The sequence below is a fragment of the Channa argus genome, chromosome 17 (genome assembly GCF_033026475.1).
Source record: "Channa argus isolate prfri chromosome 17, Channa argus male v1.0, whole genome shotgun sequence".
NCBI lineage: Eukaryota > Metazoa > Chordata > Actinopteri > Anabantiformes > Channidae > Channa > Channa argus.
This window is the reverse complement of record NC_090213.1, coordinates 2,274,439-2,294,342: the sequence shown is the minus strand read 5'-3', so window position 1 is coordinate 2,294,342 and position 19,904 is coordinate 2,274,439. Positions and strand designations below refer to the sequence as shown.

At 40.4% G+C, this 19,904-nt stretch overlaps 1 protein-coding gene across 6 annotated transcripts in view; it reads right to left on the bottom strand.

The window, feature by feature from the left end:
• Positions 1-280: 280 nt before the first annotated feature.
• The window catches only part of myt1la (myelin transcription factor 1-like, a), a 65,194-nt gene continuing 45,570 nt past the window's right edge, over positions 281-19,904 (bottom strand). For 4 of the 6 annotated variants that reach the window (XM_067482377.1, XM_067482374.1, XM_067482373.1 and 1 more), the window contains 14 exons: positions 19,203-19,313; positions 18,518-18,738; positions 16,350-16,633; positions 15,514-15,735; positions 11,170-11,321; positions 10,645-10,713; positions 10,461-10,523; positions 9,660-9,743; positions 8,000-8,221; positions 7,710-7,801; positions 7,278-7,381; positions 6,312-6,455; positions 4,989-5,051; positions 281-3,734 (listed from right to left, as the gene is read on the bottom strand). In XM_067482377.1, the coding sequence (XP_067338478.1) occupies positions 3,594-3,734; positions 4,989-5,051; positions 6,312-6,455; positions 7,278-7,381; positions 7,710-7,801; positions 8,000-8,221; positions 9,660-9,743; positions 10,461-10,523; positions 10,645-10,713; positions 11,170-11,321; positions 15,514-15,735; positions 16,350-16,633; positions 18,518-18,738; positions 19,203-19,313 (1,972 nt within the window). In that variant the 3' untranslated portion in view covers positions 281-3,593. The remainder of the gene's footprint in view (positions 3,735-4,988; positions 5,052-6,311; positions 6,456-7,277; positions 7,382-7,709; positions 7,802-7,999; positions 8,222-9,659; positions 9,744-10,460; positions 10,524-10,644; positions 10,714-11,169; positions 11,322-15,513; positions 15,736-16,349; positions 16,634-18,517; positions 18,739-19,202; positions 19,314-19,904) is intronic. The other 2 variants (XM_067482375.1, XM_067482376.1) reach the window with 2 other exon arrangements.

The window sequence follows — 19,904 nt, the reverse complement described above, 5'->3', positions numbered from 1 at the left end:
AATGGCAGTCCAACTAATGTATAGTTCAGTAAAAGTTAATTGGTAAAAAACAAATAGTTTTCTGCATAGCTAGCAGGCAATCTGCAGTTAAGAAGCAGTGGCTACATTTTCATTTCTGGCAAAAGTAAAATATTGTTTCCTCAGTTGAAAAGCAGTACTATGTGCAGCGGTGGCTTTACTGCAAGCACAGGTCAATAAGGTCAGGCCCAGCGTAAATGCATCTTAATTTCACACAGCACAATGTCCTAATCCTTATTCTCTTAGCAAGGAAATGTCGTAATCAGTGTTGCAACACAAGATTTATTCAGAGCTAGAGATGCCAACACCAGCATGATAAAAATTGTACAAACTTCACAAGTCAAATTAAAATATCACGTAGCAACTCGTGACCTTGAACATACAGCAAAAATATCAACAAAACCCATGCCATGTGGTAAGAAAATGTTTGCTGAAAGAGTAACAGAGAAGAAGGGGTAAAAGGAGGGAGATGAAAGTTGTAGAAAATCCCCTCATTAATGCACTGCTCCAAATAAAATCTTCAAAAACTGATGAGTTCACAAATATTCACATGGATTTCTTTTGCATTTTAGCATGGCTCATGTTAGTGTTGAGATTCTCTATGTAAATAGTTAGTTGAGCTTTAACATCTGATATTACAATATCTAGTCTATTGGCTGTCTTTAAGTGGCAGAATTGTGCTTTAACTCCCATTTCCTTTGTTATCGGTAAGAATAAAAAATACAAGCTGTTGGTCTATCTAATGCAGGAGTTTACTGGCAGGAAGCTGCAGACACAAAGCTTTGGCCAGACATGTGAAGTCAGGGAATGAGGCTTCGCAGGAAAAGTCTGAAGAAGAGACGTCTTTAAAGGAAAATTCCCCTCGGTAACAGTTTAGTGTTCATTTCTCCTTCACGTGGAAAACTGGACTGTGATCTTAAAATTATTAAACTGCTGTTAAACATGAGATTTTAGAGGTCAGGCCCTCACTGACCAAAGGGTTATGATTTAGTTTGTGTTCTAAGTTAGGTTTTGATTTCCCAAAGTACTGGGGTACTGGATCAGCTTGGTCCTTATAGTGAGTACAACAATTCGACATGGTCGACATAATTTTAACCTCATTTACCACAATTGTCTTGGCATATTTTGTATGTTTGGATAATTTAAGATTATAAAAATATTGGTCTCACTTTGTCGTGCACGTGGCTTCATTCAGTTTTGTTTGCCCACCTGTTGAGATAAATGTCTCTACCTAACACCAACCCTTTAAAGAAATGCAGTCCTTGCTTTAAAAAACATCAACATTTTATGTCTTAAGGGTCTTAAGTGTCTTACTAAGCACACGGCCCCCTGGAAAAATTCAAAACTCCAGAAGAGTTTTTCCCAGACTGGGGCAAATATTCTGTGTTTTACCTTTCAGTTACATTCATTCAGTCAAAGTGGGACAAGGGCAGATCTGTGGGAGGGCAAAGTGGAAGAGCCGCACATCGTACTGTTGGGGACCTTTTCCGGTGTAGTTGTATAGTGTCTATAGCGCTACACTCCAGCTCCCAAGCTTTAGCTGCACCTCCTGGAATCTTCAACAACAAACAATTCAAGAATAGCATGTTTTTAGATATTGCTCATAATATATTGTTATATCAGCGATATGAAATATTTGCCAACAACTCGGCCCAAACGCTTTGCTACTGCATGTGAAATCAGTTGACAGCTTGTATAAAGTTGGCTCTCACTTTTGCAGACAACTTATCTATTAAACGTGTTTTGTTTCATTTGTCAATCCAACAAAACATTTTTATAAAAAAATAATAATAATTCACATTATAATTAAATGTAAGACCGCTACAATAGCTTAACAAGTTAGGATTCTTCATAAGAAACTCTGAGAGTTTAATCTTTAGACAACAGTCATTTTCCTTTTTGTTACTCTTTTTAAGAGTGGAAGATGATGGGGGGGGGGGGGGGGGGGGGGGTGTAGGGGGACCAGAAGAGGAGTTTTCCTTTAAATAAGAAATCAACTTAGCAACGTTTGCTCCGGGTTCGTTTCAAACAGGCATCGCCAGCACAAAGTCCTTTCGAAGTCACAGTTTCCACAAACTTGTACGGTTTCTGTTTCATTTACCATGTGATTTGAGATACTCCAGTAAAGTGCATGCATGATCGATGGGATTCAGAAAGCCTGCTCCATCAGTGCTGTGATTTCAGACCAAATGTCATTGTAAGGCCGATTCAGATTACTCAGTCTTTAAAATCAGTGCACAGAGATCGCTTACAACTGCTGGCTCTAGATGTCATTCATCTTTTCAGTAACTATCCAAGACAATAAAAAAAAAAAAAAAAAAAAAACCCAAAACAATTGCATGTTCACCACGTCGTCTGGCATCATGTCCCATTGTGGCTCAGACTACAAGATACATGATTGGAGAGACGATTTCTACATAACGAGTGCAATATACAATGACTGATGGGGACAATTGACCCTGTAAGTCCAGTGGAGCCGTCAGCCTTTAGAAAGAAAAATCATATCTACAAATTATTTCACCTGCCAGGTGCCTTGGAAACGGATGGAAAAACCAAAAGAGAAACAAATGAAAACATGGAAACAAAGGTGTTCCTGTGCAAAGTTGAACATGACAGAACCAAAGTCCTTTCACCCATGTCAGATTCCTAAAACATGATTGTAGTAAAAGGTTTATACAAAACGCAATACGTTTATATTTAGTAAAAAGACCTATCAGCTTGTTGCTAGTTCTATTCATAAGAAATTGCATATACCCAAACTTTTTTTTTCATAGATTGCATCCCATATCTAAACAAACAATTGAATAATTATCATACCAATATTGCTGACACTCTGCCCTAGTAGCTAGTAAAGGTTGATGATTAAAAGAAATTGAGAATGGCCGATTGTCTCCATGTTCTGTAGCCATTGGTCTTTCCACTTCATTCTTCACATGAAGAAAGAAAAGCGACAGAAGAGGACAGTTTGGAACAAATGAGATAATGGGATGTTTCCGTATCGTGATGTTTCGAAATCTTCTTGCTTATAGCATTGGTTCTTCTCATAATTTTAGATAACGATTTACAGTAATAGTGTTTCACACGGTCCACTTTCAAACGTTACAAAAAAAAAAATCAATGCATTTACATCCATTAAACAGCCTCCAGCTTTACAGCTTGTGAGAAGACTTTTGAGAAATGATTGCTCTTCATGTTCCCCTTCGCCGCTCTGCTCCCTGTTAAACCCGTGACGCCCAATAAATCGCGTTAAAGTATGAAATGATTTAAGCTTACAATAAATAAATACATACATATACACTAGAATGTGCATACATTAGCAGCTATAAACATTACATCACATTATACTGGGTCATATGAAAATGTACAAAACATGAATGTTTTAACTTTTTTTGAAAGCAAGGCAACAACAATCAAAAAAATACAAACCAAATTACCCAATGGTGTTGAGAGCATGACAGCAGAAGAAATAAAATAACTGGGAAATTACAGAAGCAAAAAACAACCCATTCCCCTCTATGACTTTTTTTTTCATTGTCGTTTTTGCTTTGCATTTGGAGTTTTGGCCTCGGTCAGGGCTACACCTGAATGCCCTGAACAGCCTGTCTGATGTTCTCCAGCAGCGCCTTGTTCTCGGGGCTCTGGTACTGGTCCTGGTGGGTGTACATGTCTGTCAGTGTATTCACATAAGTGTCAAAGTTCTGTTCGTTCATTGGCTCCTGTGAGGGGAAAGAAACCCACGAAGAGACAGTCAATCAGACGGGGGTTAGTGGAGCTGAACACGGGTCTAATTTCTGTAAAACATTGCAGGTTGGAAAACAGGCAGGTAGCAGGGAAGGAAAGGAACATCATCAGGAGAGCATGACTACACAACCTCACTGAAATATACCTGTAGTGATGTTATATCCAGTATCTGTACTTAAGCCTGTGAAGGTGTGATGCAGTTACACATCATGCAAAATCAGGAGAGGGATGGTTGGCTGATTAGTGGATGGGAAGTTCATGTTTTGCATATGGAGACAAAATCAGAATGGTAAAAACGAAAGGGATGTTCATGGGCAGATGAAAGAGACACCGGTGACAGTTCAACTGAGTTTAAGTCAAGTTAAACTTTGGGTGAAGCAAATGAGAACCAGTGTTTTGTAAAGAAGATTTAAATAGGATGTTGAAATAAAGGGATTATTGTTTTCCTGTCCAGTTTGTGCAGCTCAAGGTTCGATATTAGGCCCATTTCTGTTTAGCCTGGTTTTTGCTGCCGTAGCCCATCGTTGTTGGACACATATGCTGCCAAAAGTAAGGTGGACTGCAGGTATTGAGCTGATCATTAACTACAGCGTTTTATGTTTGTATTTTTTAAACGAACTGCAACTGGCACCTTTTGTTTTTTTCCCACAAACCATATCTCAACTACATTTTACCTGCCATTACAATAATCCTTCCCAGAGTGTAACGACAAATACTAAGAGAACTTTCAAAGTGTTTGCACAGAACCACAAATTTCAAGCCACACAGGACGGAGGTTTTCAACCCTCCTGCAGGACAGTAAGATTGGCTGCCTGCACGAGCTCTCATTTGCAAAAATGCTAAGATTTACTCGGTTTCCACTCACAAAATGATCAGTGTTATTTTGTGCTTTGTAAGAATAGATCTAGAATTAATTACCTTCACTTCATCTATTTTCCTAATAATGTGGCATTAAAGCACCAGGCTGCTCGTTCGTCATATCTGTATGTTTTATTTTATTAAAAGTATTTAACATTAATATGGTGCTAATATCAGAGTTGTACGTATCCTGAATTACATCATTAAGACCACATCCCCTGGGGTTAGTTACTGAAAGCTGAAAATTCTACACTGCGGCATAAAACAATATTTGTAATGTACGGACACCACAGTGGGCCAAAAGGGAGTTATAGGAATGGGGAATGACAGTGCAGAAGAGAAGGATAATTGGAGATAAATGGATCTCTTACTCTGGGAGGCATCTGTAAACAGCAGTTATGCTTTACTGGGGCCTCTTTCTGTGGCAGGGGTCTCTACAGGAGAGGGTGTACAGAGAAGTCTATTAGCCCGCTAGACACATGGTGGTGGTAACAAGCCTTCATAAACTACAGCGAGAAAAAATCCACAACGTCCGCCTTAACAAGCGGACCCCCCCCTCAGGCTCGGCTTAGACTGCAGCTTCAAGTTTTCGGTTTCTGCTGCCCAGAATGAAATCGGGCAAGGCCACCAATTTGGATCCGAGATTGAAGCCCTGCAGTGTGAACAGAGCCTCAGATTCATTACTGGAATAAAAAGAGGACATTTCTACAGTTTGACGAGAAGACATTTCCCCTGTGTCAGATGCAAATCAGCTTCTTTGAGGACAGTGTGATGCACAAGTCAGAACTACATATGAAAAAAAAAAATAATCAAATGTGACAGTGCACAGGTCTTAAGCGCAAGTCAGGAGGAAAGTTCCTTGTTAAGATGGACATTTTTCTTGCAGTGTCATATGAAGCTATTCCACTCACGAATGGAGGACAAGAGTGAGAGATTCCAATTATCAACAAACTTGGGTTTAACATGCTTTTGGAGATTATCCAATTAGCCCCAGTCTTCTTCCCACACTGAGACAACATGGCGTCAAATCAGCCATGAAACTGAAAAAGGACGGGGCTGCTTATTCACGTGAGACTCTGTGAGGTGTTGTAAAGCACAGAAGAAGCACAGCATGGACTGCTGGGAAAAAAAGGTGGCAAACAGAAAGAAGCAGATGAAGAACATTTTTTACACTGTTGTGGACTAAATGGAGATATGTCATTGAAACATGTTCTGGTTTTTAAAATATAAAAAACTGATCACAAAATAAAAACAGAAAAACACTGGAGACCACTTTAAAACCTCCCCGGATGTTAGCTGAGCTCACATCAACTTTAATCTTTTAATCTACATGAAAAACCTTCAGTTTTTCTCAGATAAATTACTGAAAAAACAAAACTTAATTTATTACACTTTATTTTGAAAAGAAATCTCAGCCTCAATTGGATTTTGTAACGCACTGTAATGTTTTACGATAAGATCAAGGTCTAAGCACAAGGTGCTTTAGTGTGCGAGAGGTTTTTTCTTTAACAAAATGAATTTATAAGACTAATGAAAGATGAAGAAGATGCATACAAATAAACATATGCCCTATGCCAAAATAAAATTCTTGTCCTGCTATTTGCCGAGCAGTTTGCTACCAGAATAAAACTTCTGTAATACTGTAAATCTTCTATTGGACAACACAAGGACAATACATCTGCAGCCTTTCTTACCATGTGTGGAAGCTGGATGTTGGCTAAGCTGTTGATGAGCGACTGGCTGAGGTTGGCCAGCTCGTGCAGCAGTGAGTCGTTCTGCTGCTCGATCACCTTGTTCTCCTCCTCAATGGACTTCAGGTTGGTCTCCATGGTGGTGATCTACCAGATAAGGAAATCAATCATCAGCACGTGTTTTTATGTCTTTAATGTAAAGCAATAGAAGACATGAAACAAAGATTATGGTTCAATTATTTAACAATTTTAAATACATGTCCTTAATGTGATGTGTTAAAGTCTGTATGCTCTTTGGGACTTATATTTTTTTGTATTTCAGTTTTTATTATTTACTTTTTGGGACGCTTCTCTCAGCATGGTTGGATAAAATGTTCTATTTTGTTCACTTAGTTCATCCAGTACATTTCTGTACACTCATGTCCGTGATAGTACAAATCATTTCCAATAAAAGTTGTCAAATTGATGAAATTTTTACTATAAACTTTGCTCAGATTGTACTTATGAGGAACATTTTCTGATCAGTGTTGCTGGCAGTGAAACCCAACAGTTCCTGATTCAAATTAAAAGCCTACCCAAGAGGGGTTTTACGTTTGAGAATGCTGACAGGCTTTTATTGTGAAACATTAACGGAACAGGAAGTGTGACTTTTATTGACCATAGTGTAATTGCTGGTCAAACATACAGCTAACTACATGTTGTAGCAATAATGTAATATATGTAAAAATGTTTCTGTGACTAATTTAAATTATACAGAATTGATCAAATCCAGGGGTTATGATGAAGGAGGAGCTGCATTAACAACATATTAAATTCTGTTTTAATAAATAATAATAAATATTCGGTGTGCAATTAGGGATACAGGGCAATTAGAGAATGACCAACATAGGAATTTTAAAATGAGATTTTTTAAACTTATATTAAAGACACACACACAAACACACACACACACACACAAGCCAAAATTACCTGTGTCCTCAGTTTGATCATGTCTGACTCCACTTGATTGTTGGACTCATTCAGATCTTTGATTTCTTCATCCAGCTGTTTGATTTCCTCGTCGTTTTCAATGCCTGACGTCAAAAAACATGTTACAATGTATCAGTGATCATTATTATTATTTATTCCCCCTTTTTTGTCTGGGATCATTTCCTCCTTTCCATCAGCTTCAAGTTTAATAATTTATTTTAACTGAGGAGTTTTCTCCAGTTGGCACAAGTAAACAAATTCAAAGCTAAAGGGGAGTAAACACAAAAATAACAAAAGAATTATAAGTACAAGTACTTCAACACTGTACAATACAGTGCTTGAATACTGTACTATAGTACTTAGTTATTTTTTGTTTTTATGTACTTAGTTATTTTCTACCTCTGGCTTTCTCTGCATTTTTGTAGCTCTGACCTTTACTTGCTCTTTGTTTGATTGTCAGCATCTCCACTCCACTCATCCTGGCCTTCTTCATGGCCGAGGTGGCGCGAGGGCAGCCAGAGAGACTGGAATGAAACAGACGCACACATTGCTGAAATGTTGACTGCTGCAGGTTTTGTGGAATTAAATTAGGCCAAGGGCACCTCAAAGGTGGGAAATATGCCTAAATATAAGTGATATGACTTGAAAACTGGGTAGCAGGGTCAGCAGCAGGTGAAGTTGGAAGTTTAGAAGAAAAAACACGATTAAGACGCTGATCCCACCTCCGATGGGTCAGGAAGCTCCCACTGACATGTCCCGAGCCATCGCAGCCTGGAGTTGGGCAGGTCATGCCATCCGTCTTGCCAGATTTCCAAGCGAACTGGGAGCCATTGACATAGCTGTCTTTCTGCCTCTTTGCTGCCAGGGGGCAGCCTGAAGCACTGCGGTGTGAGGCGTACTTCCCTGTCACATGACCCTGTCCATCACAGCCTGGGACTGGACACCTGAGAGAAAGGAAAACACACAGACCTCGTTTCCAGGTCCGAAAGATCCCAAACTGCAGCTACACTTATCAGACTTGTCAAATCAGAACCTCAGTTGTGTCGTGTTCAAGACTCAGTCACAGAGTCACGACTCGTCTTCTCACCGACATCCCCCTCCTCCCCTACGAGACCTCCAGACCACAGCAGTGTAACAATGAGCCGGATAAACACTGCTCAGTCTGCACACGACACTTCCTCACCTTTCAGACACTCAGCTCTGCTTCCTGCATCACAAAACACCCTTCACACTGACATTTGGACTAATTAGAACGAGACGATTGTCTGCGGGCTGCTCCCCAGCTGAGCTCAGGTTAAGCTTAATTATGACTCCACTGTTATCGATGATGGCGGATGGAAGAGAGGTGGCAGCAACAGCTGGCTGCAGACCGACACTGGCTGCACTTTAGATTATTCACAAGGTCATATGGGCTTAACATTAGGGCTCTGCTTCAACAGAAATGTCAAACGTAACTGGTGTTGGCCTTGTGGGAGCGGGAGGTGAAGTGGAGGATTGGCCAGAGTGCTCTCTATAATATTCACAAGTTAGAAAGGTCAGCGAACACAGGCAGCATTTTAATAAAGAGTAGATAGATGAACCTGAAACACAAATGTGATCTGATAAGCAATAGTTTATAAGTACAGCGTTCATTCAGGAAGTTTTAAAGACTGAGTGATGGCTGGTTTCATTGAATTTTTGTTATGTGTCAATATCATATCAGTAATCCCTGCTGCTTTAACAATGTCTAAATTATGTCTTATTAGAATAAATGATTTTTTTCTTTGAAATTGTCACTGTTTCTGATTAATTGATTACAGAATCATAAATCATTGCCAACAGCACATGGACATAACAAAATCTACATGTTGGACACTCGACCAATCGACTTGAAAAAAATTACGTTTCTATGCAACGAAGCGGTTGCATTATCACGCTTTGTAAAGTATCAATAAAACGTTCTCACACATTTGTCTTGACCAAATCACATCTTGCACTACGACATACAACTTGACTACTACAAAGTACATTTCTAAAGCTTTTATGCACATCGCTGACGTTAGTTATGAAGCAGTTATTTCACACACAACATATTTAACCTTTGAACAAAACCACAATCTTTTTCCAACCTTGGCTAAAGTGCTTTTCATGCCTAAAGTGTGTGCACCCACCATCCATCCCAACAACCAGCCCTCAGCTTGTGTTCACTAAATAGCTATTTATAGGTGCTTTGTTTATTGATAAGATACGATCACATTGGACTGGATGCGATGGACATGTCCTTTGAAATGGCAATAAGGTTATTTGAGAATTACTTGAGGATCACTAATGAAGGAACGATGTGTCCACTTCCCGTCCCTCCCACCAACTCAGCTTCATTTTAAAGCTTCTCAGAAAACATACTTGATTGGCTCCTGATCGTCCTTGTCCTCTTTACTGTGGAGGATTTTGATGCCGCTCTTCTTGGCACGTGGACAACCAGACAGACTGCAGGACAGAGGAAAAAAGATATATAAGGTAAACTGTGTGTGTGTGTGTGTGTGTGTGGTGGTTTCATTAAGGCTTTTCCCTACCATAGAAGCGTTAGCTGTTTTTGAGACATTCTTTATGCTGAATCAACGTAAAAGGACATTTAAGCAGACGTCCTAGCTCTGCTGTAAGTTCCAGGAGTCTCCTGCATAAAGACAGTGTCTCCCTGATGCCTAAAATCATATATAATAACTGAATATTTCCTCTCTACTTGTCATTAGTGGACTTATCGTTTTACTTTATGTGTGTGTGTCTACTTTAAAGCTAGAACATCTGTCAGCAGCAGTGCATGTGATGTGTTCAGGGACACTTCAGAGTGTACGTCATCACGGACCTTTTATTTAAAAAAAACTTCCAAAATAAGTTTTAAAGCATCAATTGTCTACTGTTATAATAATTTATATGTTAAATGTTACAAGTGAAGGTCATTCACATATACTTTCATTAAATCTTGACCATGTTATTTATTGCTCTGAATACACTTTTCACTCCAAGTGTAAGAAGTGTTGCCAGCTTTCGTTCACAAATGTCATAAGAATAATGGATTAATACAAGTGGGGAAAAAAAAACAAACTTAAAATAGCTTAAAATTTGATAAATAAACATTCAAACTCTCCAACCACCAGCACCTACACCCTCTGAAAACCAAGAAAAGCCCTGACATTGTAACGGTACCTCCTGTGAGAGGCGTAGTTTCCAGTGATGTGTCCAGATCCGTCACAGCCGGGGGTCGGACACCTGAGACACAAACACAGGGACTGAACAACCTCAATGCAACTCTGAAAACCTGTAAGAACATCGATTGAACATCTTGGACTTTGACCACAGCCCTTCTCGCAGGGTGATTTTGCAAACTCACTTGAGTTCTTGTGAGTTGGTCGTCATCATCCCGCGGATGTTCTTGTCACTCAGCTGGCAGCTCGACAACCTTTGGAAGAAACATTAGACAGCACTGAGATTTAAACTCAACTCTGCATCTTTTCACAATTTACAAACAAAGTTCAACTAACATCCAAGAAGAGGGGATCATTTTGATCACTGTTAAAACTAATCAGTAGAGCTGATGATTATCGATCCGAGACATATGGGATGAAACTAAACAGTGAGGAGTTTGTCCTCTCCACTGTCACCCAGGGCTGGATCAGGGGGGATTTGTTGGCTTTTCTCTACAAGTGCTTCGAGATTAGCTTATTGTGAATTGGCTCTATATTAATAAAGTTGAATTGAATTGAAGTCAAGAAGCTAAGAGTGAGTAAACGCTGTCCTATCCTCAAGCAACAGGTGCTGTACAGAGAATTTTTGTTATGTTGTTAAATTTGCAAGATTGTGAACATGGTTTCCCTCGTCATTAAGTCGGTTTGACAGAGGTTGGACTGAGTCTTACGTTATGAGCTCCTTCTTGCTCTCTTTGCAGGGCGGGTATTTGTTGTGTTTGGAGCCGAGCATGGTGACCTCGGCCGGGTATCGCTGTTCGTCCAGCAGCTCCTGGAAGGGATCCAGCTCGTCGCTCTGGTGTAAGGACGAGAAATAAGCAGACTACAGCATGTCACTACAAGCTCCATGCTAATACACTGGAGTCACACAAGGTGCGAAAACTTTGTTAACTTTCTATTTGAAACACAGCACATAAAATACTTGAAACATAAGTATTTTGATTATTTAATATATTATTTTAAGATTAACCAACCGCACAGGGCGTTTGGAAACTTTTGGAACAAGGAGCACGTGGCAGATTCTTAATTTGCAATACAAAATGTGAGCCTGTAATTTTTACCCCCTAATGGGGCAGAAAGCATGACTGAGCATACACCTGTATGCACAGAACATTCCTTCTGTGGTAAATGAAGTCATTGCATGTGTTTAAAAACGTCAGAACATCAAAAATGGAGCTTGGTGCACAGCCTCGGAGTGTATTTCTCATTGTGCGACTGGAAATACCAAAATATATTACAATGTAATGGTTACAATGATTTTTAATTTGTGCTACGTCTATACTTTGAAATAGATGATCTTTAATGAACCGTGCTTTATAAAATTAACTGCAGTCCTACAGTGTAATGTCTGAAATCTGGACACATGTCAATGCTTCAGCCAAACACAGAAGCACCATCTAAGCAGTTCAACAGGGGCTCTTTGTATCTGTGGGCTCTGCAGTCTGCTCTGCAGTCACACCTCCTCAGTCGGGAGCAGAAATCGTTCAGGACTGTCTGGAGAAAATCCCATCAGCCTTCGAGCTCCAGGCTCCGGCCTCCTCTGCAATGTCGTGCTTCATTAACAAACGCAATTACTCTCCTGATTAAAACCTTTCACTTCAGTGCTCTAAATCCAAGGCGGCAAATGTAGCAATTTGCTGCATGGATTGCTCTGTGTGATATCAGATCTATGAGCTTTTAAAGCGTGCAGATGATCTATCATGTTTTACTTATGTATTAGCGGTGTAATTCAGCATTTTAATGCACCGTGGCCGAGCTCCTGGAGCGCTCACTCACAGAGCTGCTGACTCTGAGCTGACGCAGTGCAGCTTCTGTCCACATGGGAGCACACTGAGCCTGCTGGAGACTCCATCAGCACCCGACATCATCAACCGGGGCCGTTTATCGAACACTAAATGTGAGGTTTTGAACGTAGGTGACAGATTAAAGTCAAAAACCTTCACTTTTACCACTAATAACTTCATACGGTAATGTATGTTTTGTTTTAATTTAAGGCTCCACAGGTTCGTGGATTGATTCCCAGCAGATCTTGTTGCAGTGCAGACACAAAGGATCATTGGTCATGATGAAGCTGAAACACTATGCAGAATTCAGAATAGTTGGTCAATCCGATGAATAGTGTCAAACACAGCTGTACTCAACCATCATAACTAACAGGAGGCCTTGGGCTTCCAGTATTAAGACATGTTGGATCTTTCAGCACCACTGAATTAATATGTCTATAATTCTATAATTGTTCTACATATTTTAATGTATAGTGTTTATGTCAAAAAAGACATAAAAGGTAAAAATCTGCCCAGAATTGTGTCAGTTGTACCCATGAAATAAGATAAAAATAAAACCTTTTGCTGTCTTTGAGGTTTAGAAATGACTTGTTCTCTCCACATCACTGAGTGTTTGGAACAGTTAATATTTACAGATCTGTGCCCTCGCTCATTCAGAAATAAATGATTTAGATTTAATCTCACTCCTGCGTTTGGCTGATCATTTAAATGTAAGCCCTTAAATGCAACTGTAAACCCCCCCACCAAGTTTAGTTTGTCATTACAGTCCTAACATTTTCCTGGAAAGAACTATGGTATAATTTGGCACTAATTATACGGACATTGAGCAATTGGTGCACTTCCATTTCATTAATTACAATTAATGTGAACATTTTTAATTTAGCATGTATCAGGGGTGCAAACAACAAGATTAAAGCTGATTATCCTGAAGTGAGCAAACATTTTAGTATGCATATTTCATTAAACACGAGCTTTGAGAAATTACACCTAAAAACACGTAATCTAACTAGTTTAACCAAATAATTGTTAAACTTAACAAAAACTAAAAGAAATTAAGTCGCAATTTCTAATTTCACATGTTCCTTTTACTTTGCATACGTTTTACACATCGCTAACATATTACTCAGTGGGTTGGATGTAGGCTAAAGCTTTGTTTCTGCTCACACACACGATTAATTGCACGATCACTCGAGAGCTGCTCCTTAAGGTTACTTCACTGTAAGTAGGAGTGTGTCTCTTGATAAATGTCTTTTTCTTCACACTTAACAAAGAACTTGTTCACTTCTAAGTAGTGTCTGAGCATTCTTCAGAGTAATTCTGTATAATTGGATAAGAACACACACAGATCTGATTAGGAGCAGCTTCACGTGGTCAAATTGTCGTCGCTCACAACTTTAATCATTTCCTTAAATAAGTCAACACGTCCTCTGCAGCACCTGTCTTTGTCTCTAAGTTTGTATTCGTCTGTTTGAGAAATCCAACTCTTTGTGGCTCCGGGGTGAAGTAGAGCAACAAAAACTCTACGAAAATGTACAACTTTGGCAAGCACCATCATTTTCTTTTGTGCCTTTAGTGTGCGCACGCACACACACACACACACACACACACACACACACACACACTGGACCTTTCCAAACTCACAAAACTCACTCTTATATATGTAAAGTGATGCAAAAATTATGCGTACTACCAGCAACCAGCAGAACGCCCTCGCAAAATAAGTCCACCATTTCTCTATGGTGCTTTCTGCTGTGCACCAGGGGACAAGCATCCCTTTAAACAGCTTATAAACTGTAATCATCTCTTAATCTATGCACGCATCCTTTAATATAAACTCTGGGTTCCTTAAATCTCTCAATTTCATGCTTCAAATTATCCTCACTTTGCATGGTTAGAGGACAGCCTGTCTAAAGGCACCTTAAATTAAGTCGTTAAAGCCCTTAATCATAACTGTAAGGACAGAGTGTGGAATGTGAGCAACACTGCGAGCTTTAATTTGCTCTAAAATTGATTCACTTTTACCGCTTACTGTGACTTATTCAGTGCGCATGTCACCTTAATGTAGAAATGAAACATTCTAGGTGGCTTTCAGGTCTAGAAATAAATGATTCTCCCCTCTGAGCCCATGGCTTCACATCGCTGAACTTGGAACAATTTGAACTGAGCTTATATTATTAATATAATTTGTGCCAGTGTAAATAAGGCAATAAATCTGCAGACTGCCGTGGTACTTTGTCACTGCTGCAGACGGATCTGCAGAAAATGAGTCTTCTAAACTTTCATCTGGAAACTGCAGCGCAATCTGCTGAAGCACTAAACACACAGTAAACTCTAAACTCTTGTGAGGCTTCTGTAAAAATTGAAACGTAAACTTTGTACATTGGAGCAGATGTGAAGCCTAGAGTTTGCTCTAAGGGTCCTGCACTGTAATCAATACACACCTTCAAATTTTAGGTGATTTTTGTAAAGTTTAAACTCACGACTAAAACTGCAGACTATAAACGGAGGAATTTAGTAAATTTCTCTCCCTCTCTCTGGAATGAGTCAAGCTTTGTTTTGTTTTTAACATCCTAATTGTTTCCTATTTCCTTATTTCCCAACTTCCTTTTAAACTGGCACAGTCATTTTTATTCATTACAATTATTGCTAATAGAATCTAGCGTTTTAGACAGTGCACTGCAGATCAGCTGAACGTGTCTACAGGCAGGAATACATTTTAACAAAGACTAAAGTTTCCAGTAATACATGAATGAAAAATATATGTATATTTGGAGCAGTAATTCATAATTACTGAAGAAATAATCATATAAGTAAATTAAAGTAAGTAAATTAAAACCTGTAAATGGCTTTATCTAACTCACTCAAACTTAGAGTTAGCAGAGTAAACAATGTACTTTACAGAAACTTTAAACATTTATCTTTATTCTCTAAAGTTTGGACATTTAAAAATACTATTAATAATAGTTTTTATTGTAGCATCTTACAGGTGAATGTAAATTTTAAAATGTGTATTTTGTTGAAATTAACCTCAATAACTAAAACATGTTTAACCATAAACTGTGTTAATCACAATAACGTAAACTGTAAATAATGTGAGTTGTGTAACACACTGTATTGTTAGTAAAGCATAAAGAAATTAAGCTCAGTAAGATTATGGTGTTTTATGAGTACGTCTACAGTTTCTCCTGGATGTGAACCGTCTCTGCTGTGTGACGTAGACCTTCCTGTTACCTCTTTATGGTCCTGGTCTTCTCCCAGCCGCTTGATCTTGTAGTCGATGGGCAGGTCCCAGCAGTCGGTGTCGCTCAGCTGATAGCAGCGGCTGCTGAGCAGAGCCTGGCGTTGGGGCGACATCGGCTGCAGGGGGGTTAGAACCGTCCCGCTGCCCTCAGGGCCGCCGGGCTGACCGGCCACATCCACGGCACCGCTGTCATCAAGATCACCAACCGGACTCTTGATGAGCGAAGACATAAAATCAGCCTTGACGTTTTCAAATGTCATAATCAAAATCTGCCTCAAAACTTTTTATCAGACAAAAACTACTTTATTTATTTACTTTACTTAATTATACTATTCATGGATGGATTATGAGACAATGGGCCCCTGGGTCCCCCCCCCACACCAATTCTCCTATTTTGTGTTGCTTTGACTTTGTTTGTGTCTATTTTTTGCTGCTTAGTGCATGTTTGGTTCATTATTTGTCTATTGTTTAATTTTTTGTCTCTTTTTGTCAGTTTACATTTAATATTGATAGTTTAAAGTCAACATTTTGAGTCGTTTGCATCTTTTTGTGGTCGCTACACCTCATTGCTAATGGACATTTCATTCCAAATGTCATATCTTCTTCTCTGCTCTCTGTGTCTTATTATTTGCTCTGTTTTATTCTGCATCTACATGTTGTCTTTGGGGAACCTAACATTAAATCTGGGCCTGTGCCCGGTAGCCCTGCCCACTTTAGAGGCGAGACTCAAGTTATAGTCGAGCTGAATTACCTGTTAAAAAAGGGCCACATTCAGATAATTGTAGTTTTCAAATCCTGCCATTGTGTACGTTTGTGCTCTGACTACCTGTGTCAGCAGGTCCTGAGGTTTCCCTCCCAGCGCATGCGGGAGCTCTCGGCACCTCGTCGACAGGTTGAGAATGGCTGTGGCCGCCATGTGGGCCGCCTCCATGTCATGGGTGTAATCGAAGCTGCTCTTACTGCAGGTGCTGCTCGCACTGCTCCCTCCTCCACCACCTCCTGCTCCTCCACCTCCACCTCCTCCCCCACAGCTCAGGCTGCTGCTGCTGCTGGGAGCATAGCTGCTGGTCGTACTGCTGGCTGGGCTCGACGTCTTGCAGTAGCGCTTGGCTGTGTGGGGGGGTAATTTGGTATGGATCATTTGTTAGGTTGATTCTGGCTTTTGACCAAACTATGCAGCAGATGGGTTGTTACTGAGCATCTAAAATTATAAAAATAAGTGCTGTTGCATTCAAAACATGTAAAAATAGACACAAAATTTTTAGGCACGAAATTTTTATGATTTTGCGGATCAGCGGTAGCACAGGTCGTGCTTCAGTCCTCAGCTCCTCCTGTCTGCATGTTGAAATGTCCCTGAGTAAGACCCTGAACCCTAAGTTGCACCTGTGTGTGCCCCTCATAAATCCAACATCTCATTCGTCTGCTGAAACACCCTTTAATGAGCCACAGTGGGTGACATTTTATTTCCACTCAATCTCACACTCACTGTCCTGCAGCAACAAATACTCACTAAAACACCGAATCTGGCCTGATCCGCCACTGAAAATAGGTCCCAAAAGATTCACTAATGACTAGCAGTTGATTTCGGGTTCTATAGTAGATCTCTGAATCCCCAATCACATCTCAAATACATCTGTTGTTGTGCTCAGTGATGGTTGTTTGCCATGTTACTAAAAAAACCAAGCTAGAGCTTTGAGTGCAGGATGAAGAATGAGGACATCATCGCGCTGGAATCCAGACTGAGTAGGTTTACGACAATAACAACTCTCACATTCACATGTCCTAACAATAGACTTTAGAATCAGACATTATTAACTGGTTAGTGCAAAACTGATCCTAAAACACCCAATGTCACACTGATTCATAGCGAAGCGAGAACGAGATTCAGTCACTTCAGCTCGATCGTAAGGCTGGTACATTCTCAGTATAGCAGCTGAAAATAGTCCCCAACAGATGCTCAGCCTCCTCAGGTTTGACTGAGGCTTCTGACAAACAGCAGTTTTAGGAAATTACTGAGCCTATTTACAGGCACAACATAGTTGAAGATTTCTGTCCACACTAAACAATAGGCTTGAAGCTGAGTGCTGCAGAGCACAGGTAAGGACGGACGTTCAGAGGAGAGAAAAAAAAGATAAAAGACAGAAGAAGCTGTAGCGACAAAGAAAATGAAAGACTACGGGAGGATGGTGAGTTGGTGAATCTGGGCTCTGGAGTGATGCTGATGAAGGGAGGGAGTCGTGGCAGAGGAGAGCGCAGACACCTCGTCTAAAAGCCTCCCTCCTGCCTGAATCTCACTAATGGCTCCCAGCCAAAGAAACGAGGCTTGCCTCCATTATCTCTCTTCTGTTTCACAATCCCTCCATCTGCACCTCCTCCCTCCCTCCCTCCCTCCCTCCATCTCTCCGTCCTCAGCTCAGAGGAACTAGGCTCTTAGTTTCGTATTTCCATAACTCTGCTCTGCTTTCACTCCAGCCATGTGGAGAGGTGGAAAACACCAGGTTTTCAGTGCTGTAACAAAGACAATATAGCACCGAGCGTGTGTGTGTACGGTCAAGTACAAAATGTTCTCTGTAGAATAGAAAAGTGAATAGAAATCCCTCTTTAGTCTCATCATTATCCAGATTTTATTCCCTTCAACAAGAATTGACAGTCAAGCTTCTCTCCAGCTCTTTGTGTTCATTTTTATTCACAATTACAACTAGAAATTATATACTTTTGTTGAAGGTGGATCATTTGGCTCATCAATAAATTTAATGCAACACATTACTAAACAGAAAAAATGAATAATGACGTTGCATGACCTGCTTTTTCCCGTTACTTCTCACCATTCTTCTTATAACTTGTTTCAATTCCAGTGTTCTACTGTAACAATGCACTGTGACACTTTCCACAAGGCGGCAATAAAAAACACTTTGGATGGACACACACTTGTACTGTGAGACTGTTGAGAATTCAGATCAGCTACGTGTTTGCGTGCGTTTGAATTTTCCTTACCATCGTATCCCTTCGGAGAGGTGTCGCGCCCATGGTGGGACTTGGTTGCCGGGCCTCTCTTTCCGTAGCTGCTGTGCTGGCCATCATAGCTGCCGTAGTCGTAACTGGTCTTGGAGTATTTCTCCAGCTCCTTGGCCAGGTTAGACCGAGGCGTGCTGGTGGGCACGCTGTTCTTGTAGCCATTCTGAGGAATCTCCAGCTGCTTGACAAAACACATCGGCCTGAAGGGCAACCAGAAATAAAAGAGGCTTGGTTTATACCATTTTGCATCCCTGACGTACAGCACGTGCAGCCGATGCATGTTCCACAAGAACAACGAGAAGAAGAAAAGTTAGATAACAGTATGTTAGAAATGTGACTGGGCCATTTCAGCATCCTTTACTTAACCACATGACCATAAAACAATGGTTCCGTTCTATGCTGCTAATTTTACTGCATCTTTTGGCATCCCTGCTTTATGGCTATTCAGCATCCCCACGCCAATTTCAGGGGGATTTCAATGCACCATTCAGTATCTGTGAATTTAGACAAAAAGATAAATATATTCTAAAGATTTTAGTGCTGAGTATGTTTAGATTTTGATGCATCGTTCCGATGCCTATATGAACATTTGAATTGTAAAACAACATGTAATAATTCAATAATTAAATTCATCTAAATGTGTGTCATTCACAGTGGGTGGTACCTGAGGACACGGTCTGATGTCTGATTAGTCTTGCTCCCGCTGTCAGTTGAGTGAGTCTTCTCGTGGACCTTCGCCATCTTCTCTGCAGCAGCAATGGGACAGCCGGAAAGACTGGGGGAGGGGGAGGGGGGGGGCAACAGCACACAGTCTGGTTATGTACCGTACTGTGACACACACAAACACACAGCATCTGGCTCAAAATGAAAAGAGTGTCAGCTGTCAATACCAGCAGTTCAGAATAAATTATGGATTTGAAATGGCCCAGTTTATGGTTTCATTGGACTGGTTCAATAACTGACTGTTGCCAACTGATGCTGTGACCAAACTCTTGCGTCTGCAGACCAGTCAGTAAACCAGTCACACCTCCAATGCTACTAATGCTACTTTACGGACTGACTGGTTTACTAACTGGCTGACTGCTTGTCTGACTGCCTGGAGGTTTCATTGGTTTACTTTCTAGCTGGTTTATAACCTGAGAGTTGGACTTTACTAACTGATCTTTACAGTCTGACTAGTTTCCCGTCCGGCATACTGTCTGGTTTACTTATTGAAGGTGTGACCAACTGACTGACTGCAGACGGCCTGGTTTACAGAATGACTGGATCACCAACTGGTTTATTGACTAATGATTTGACTATTTGACTGTCTTAACTGGTTACAGGATGATGGCTGACTGACTGGTAAACAGGCTTAGGGTTTGCC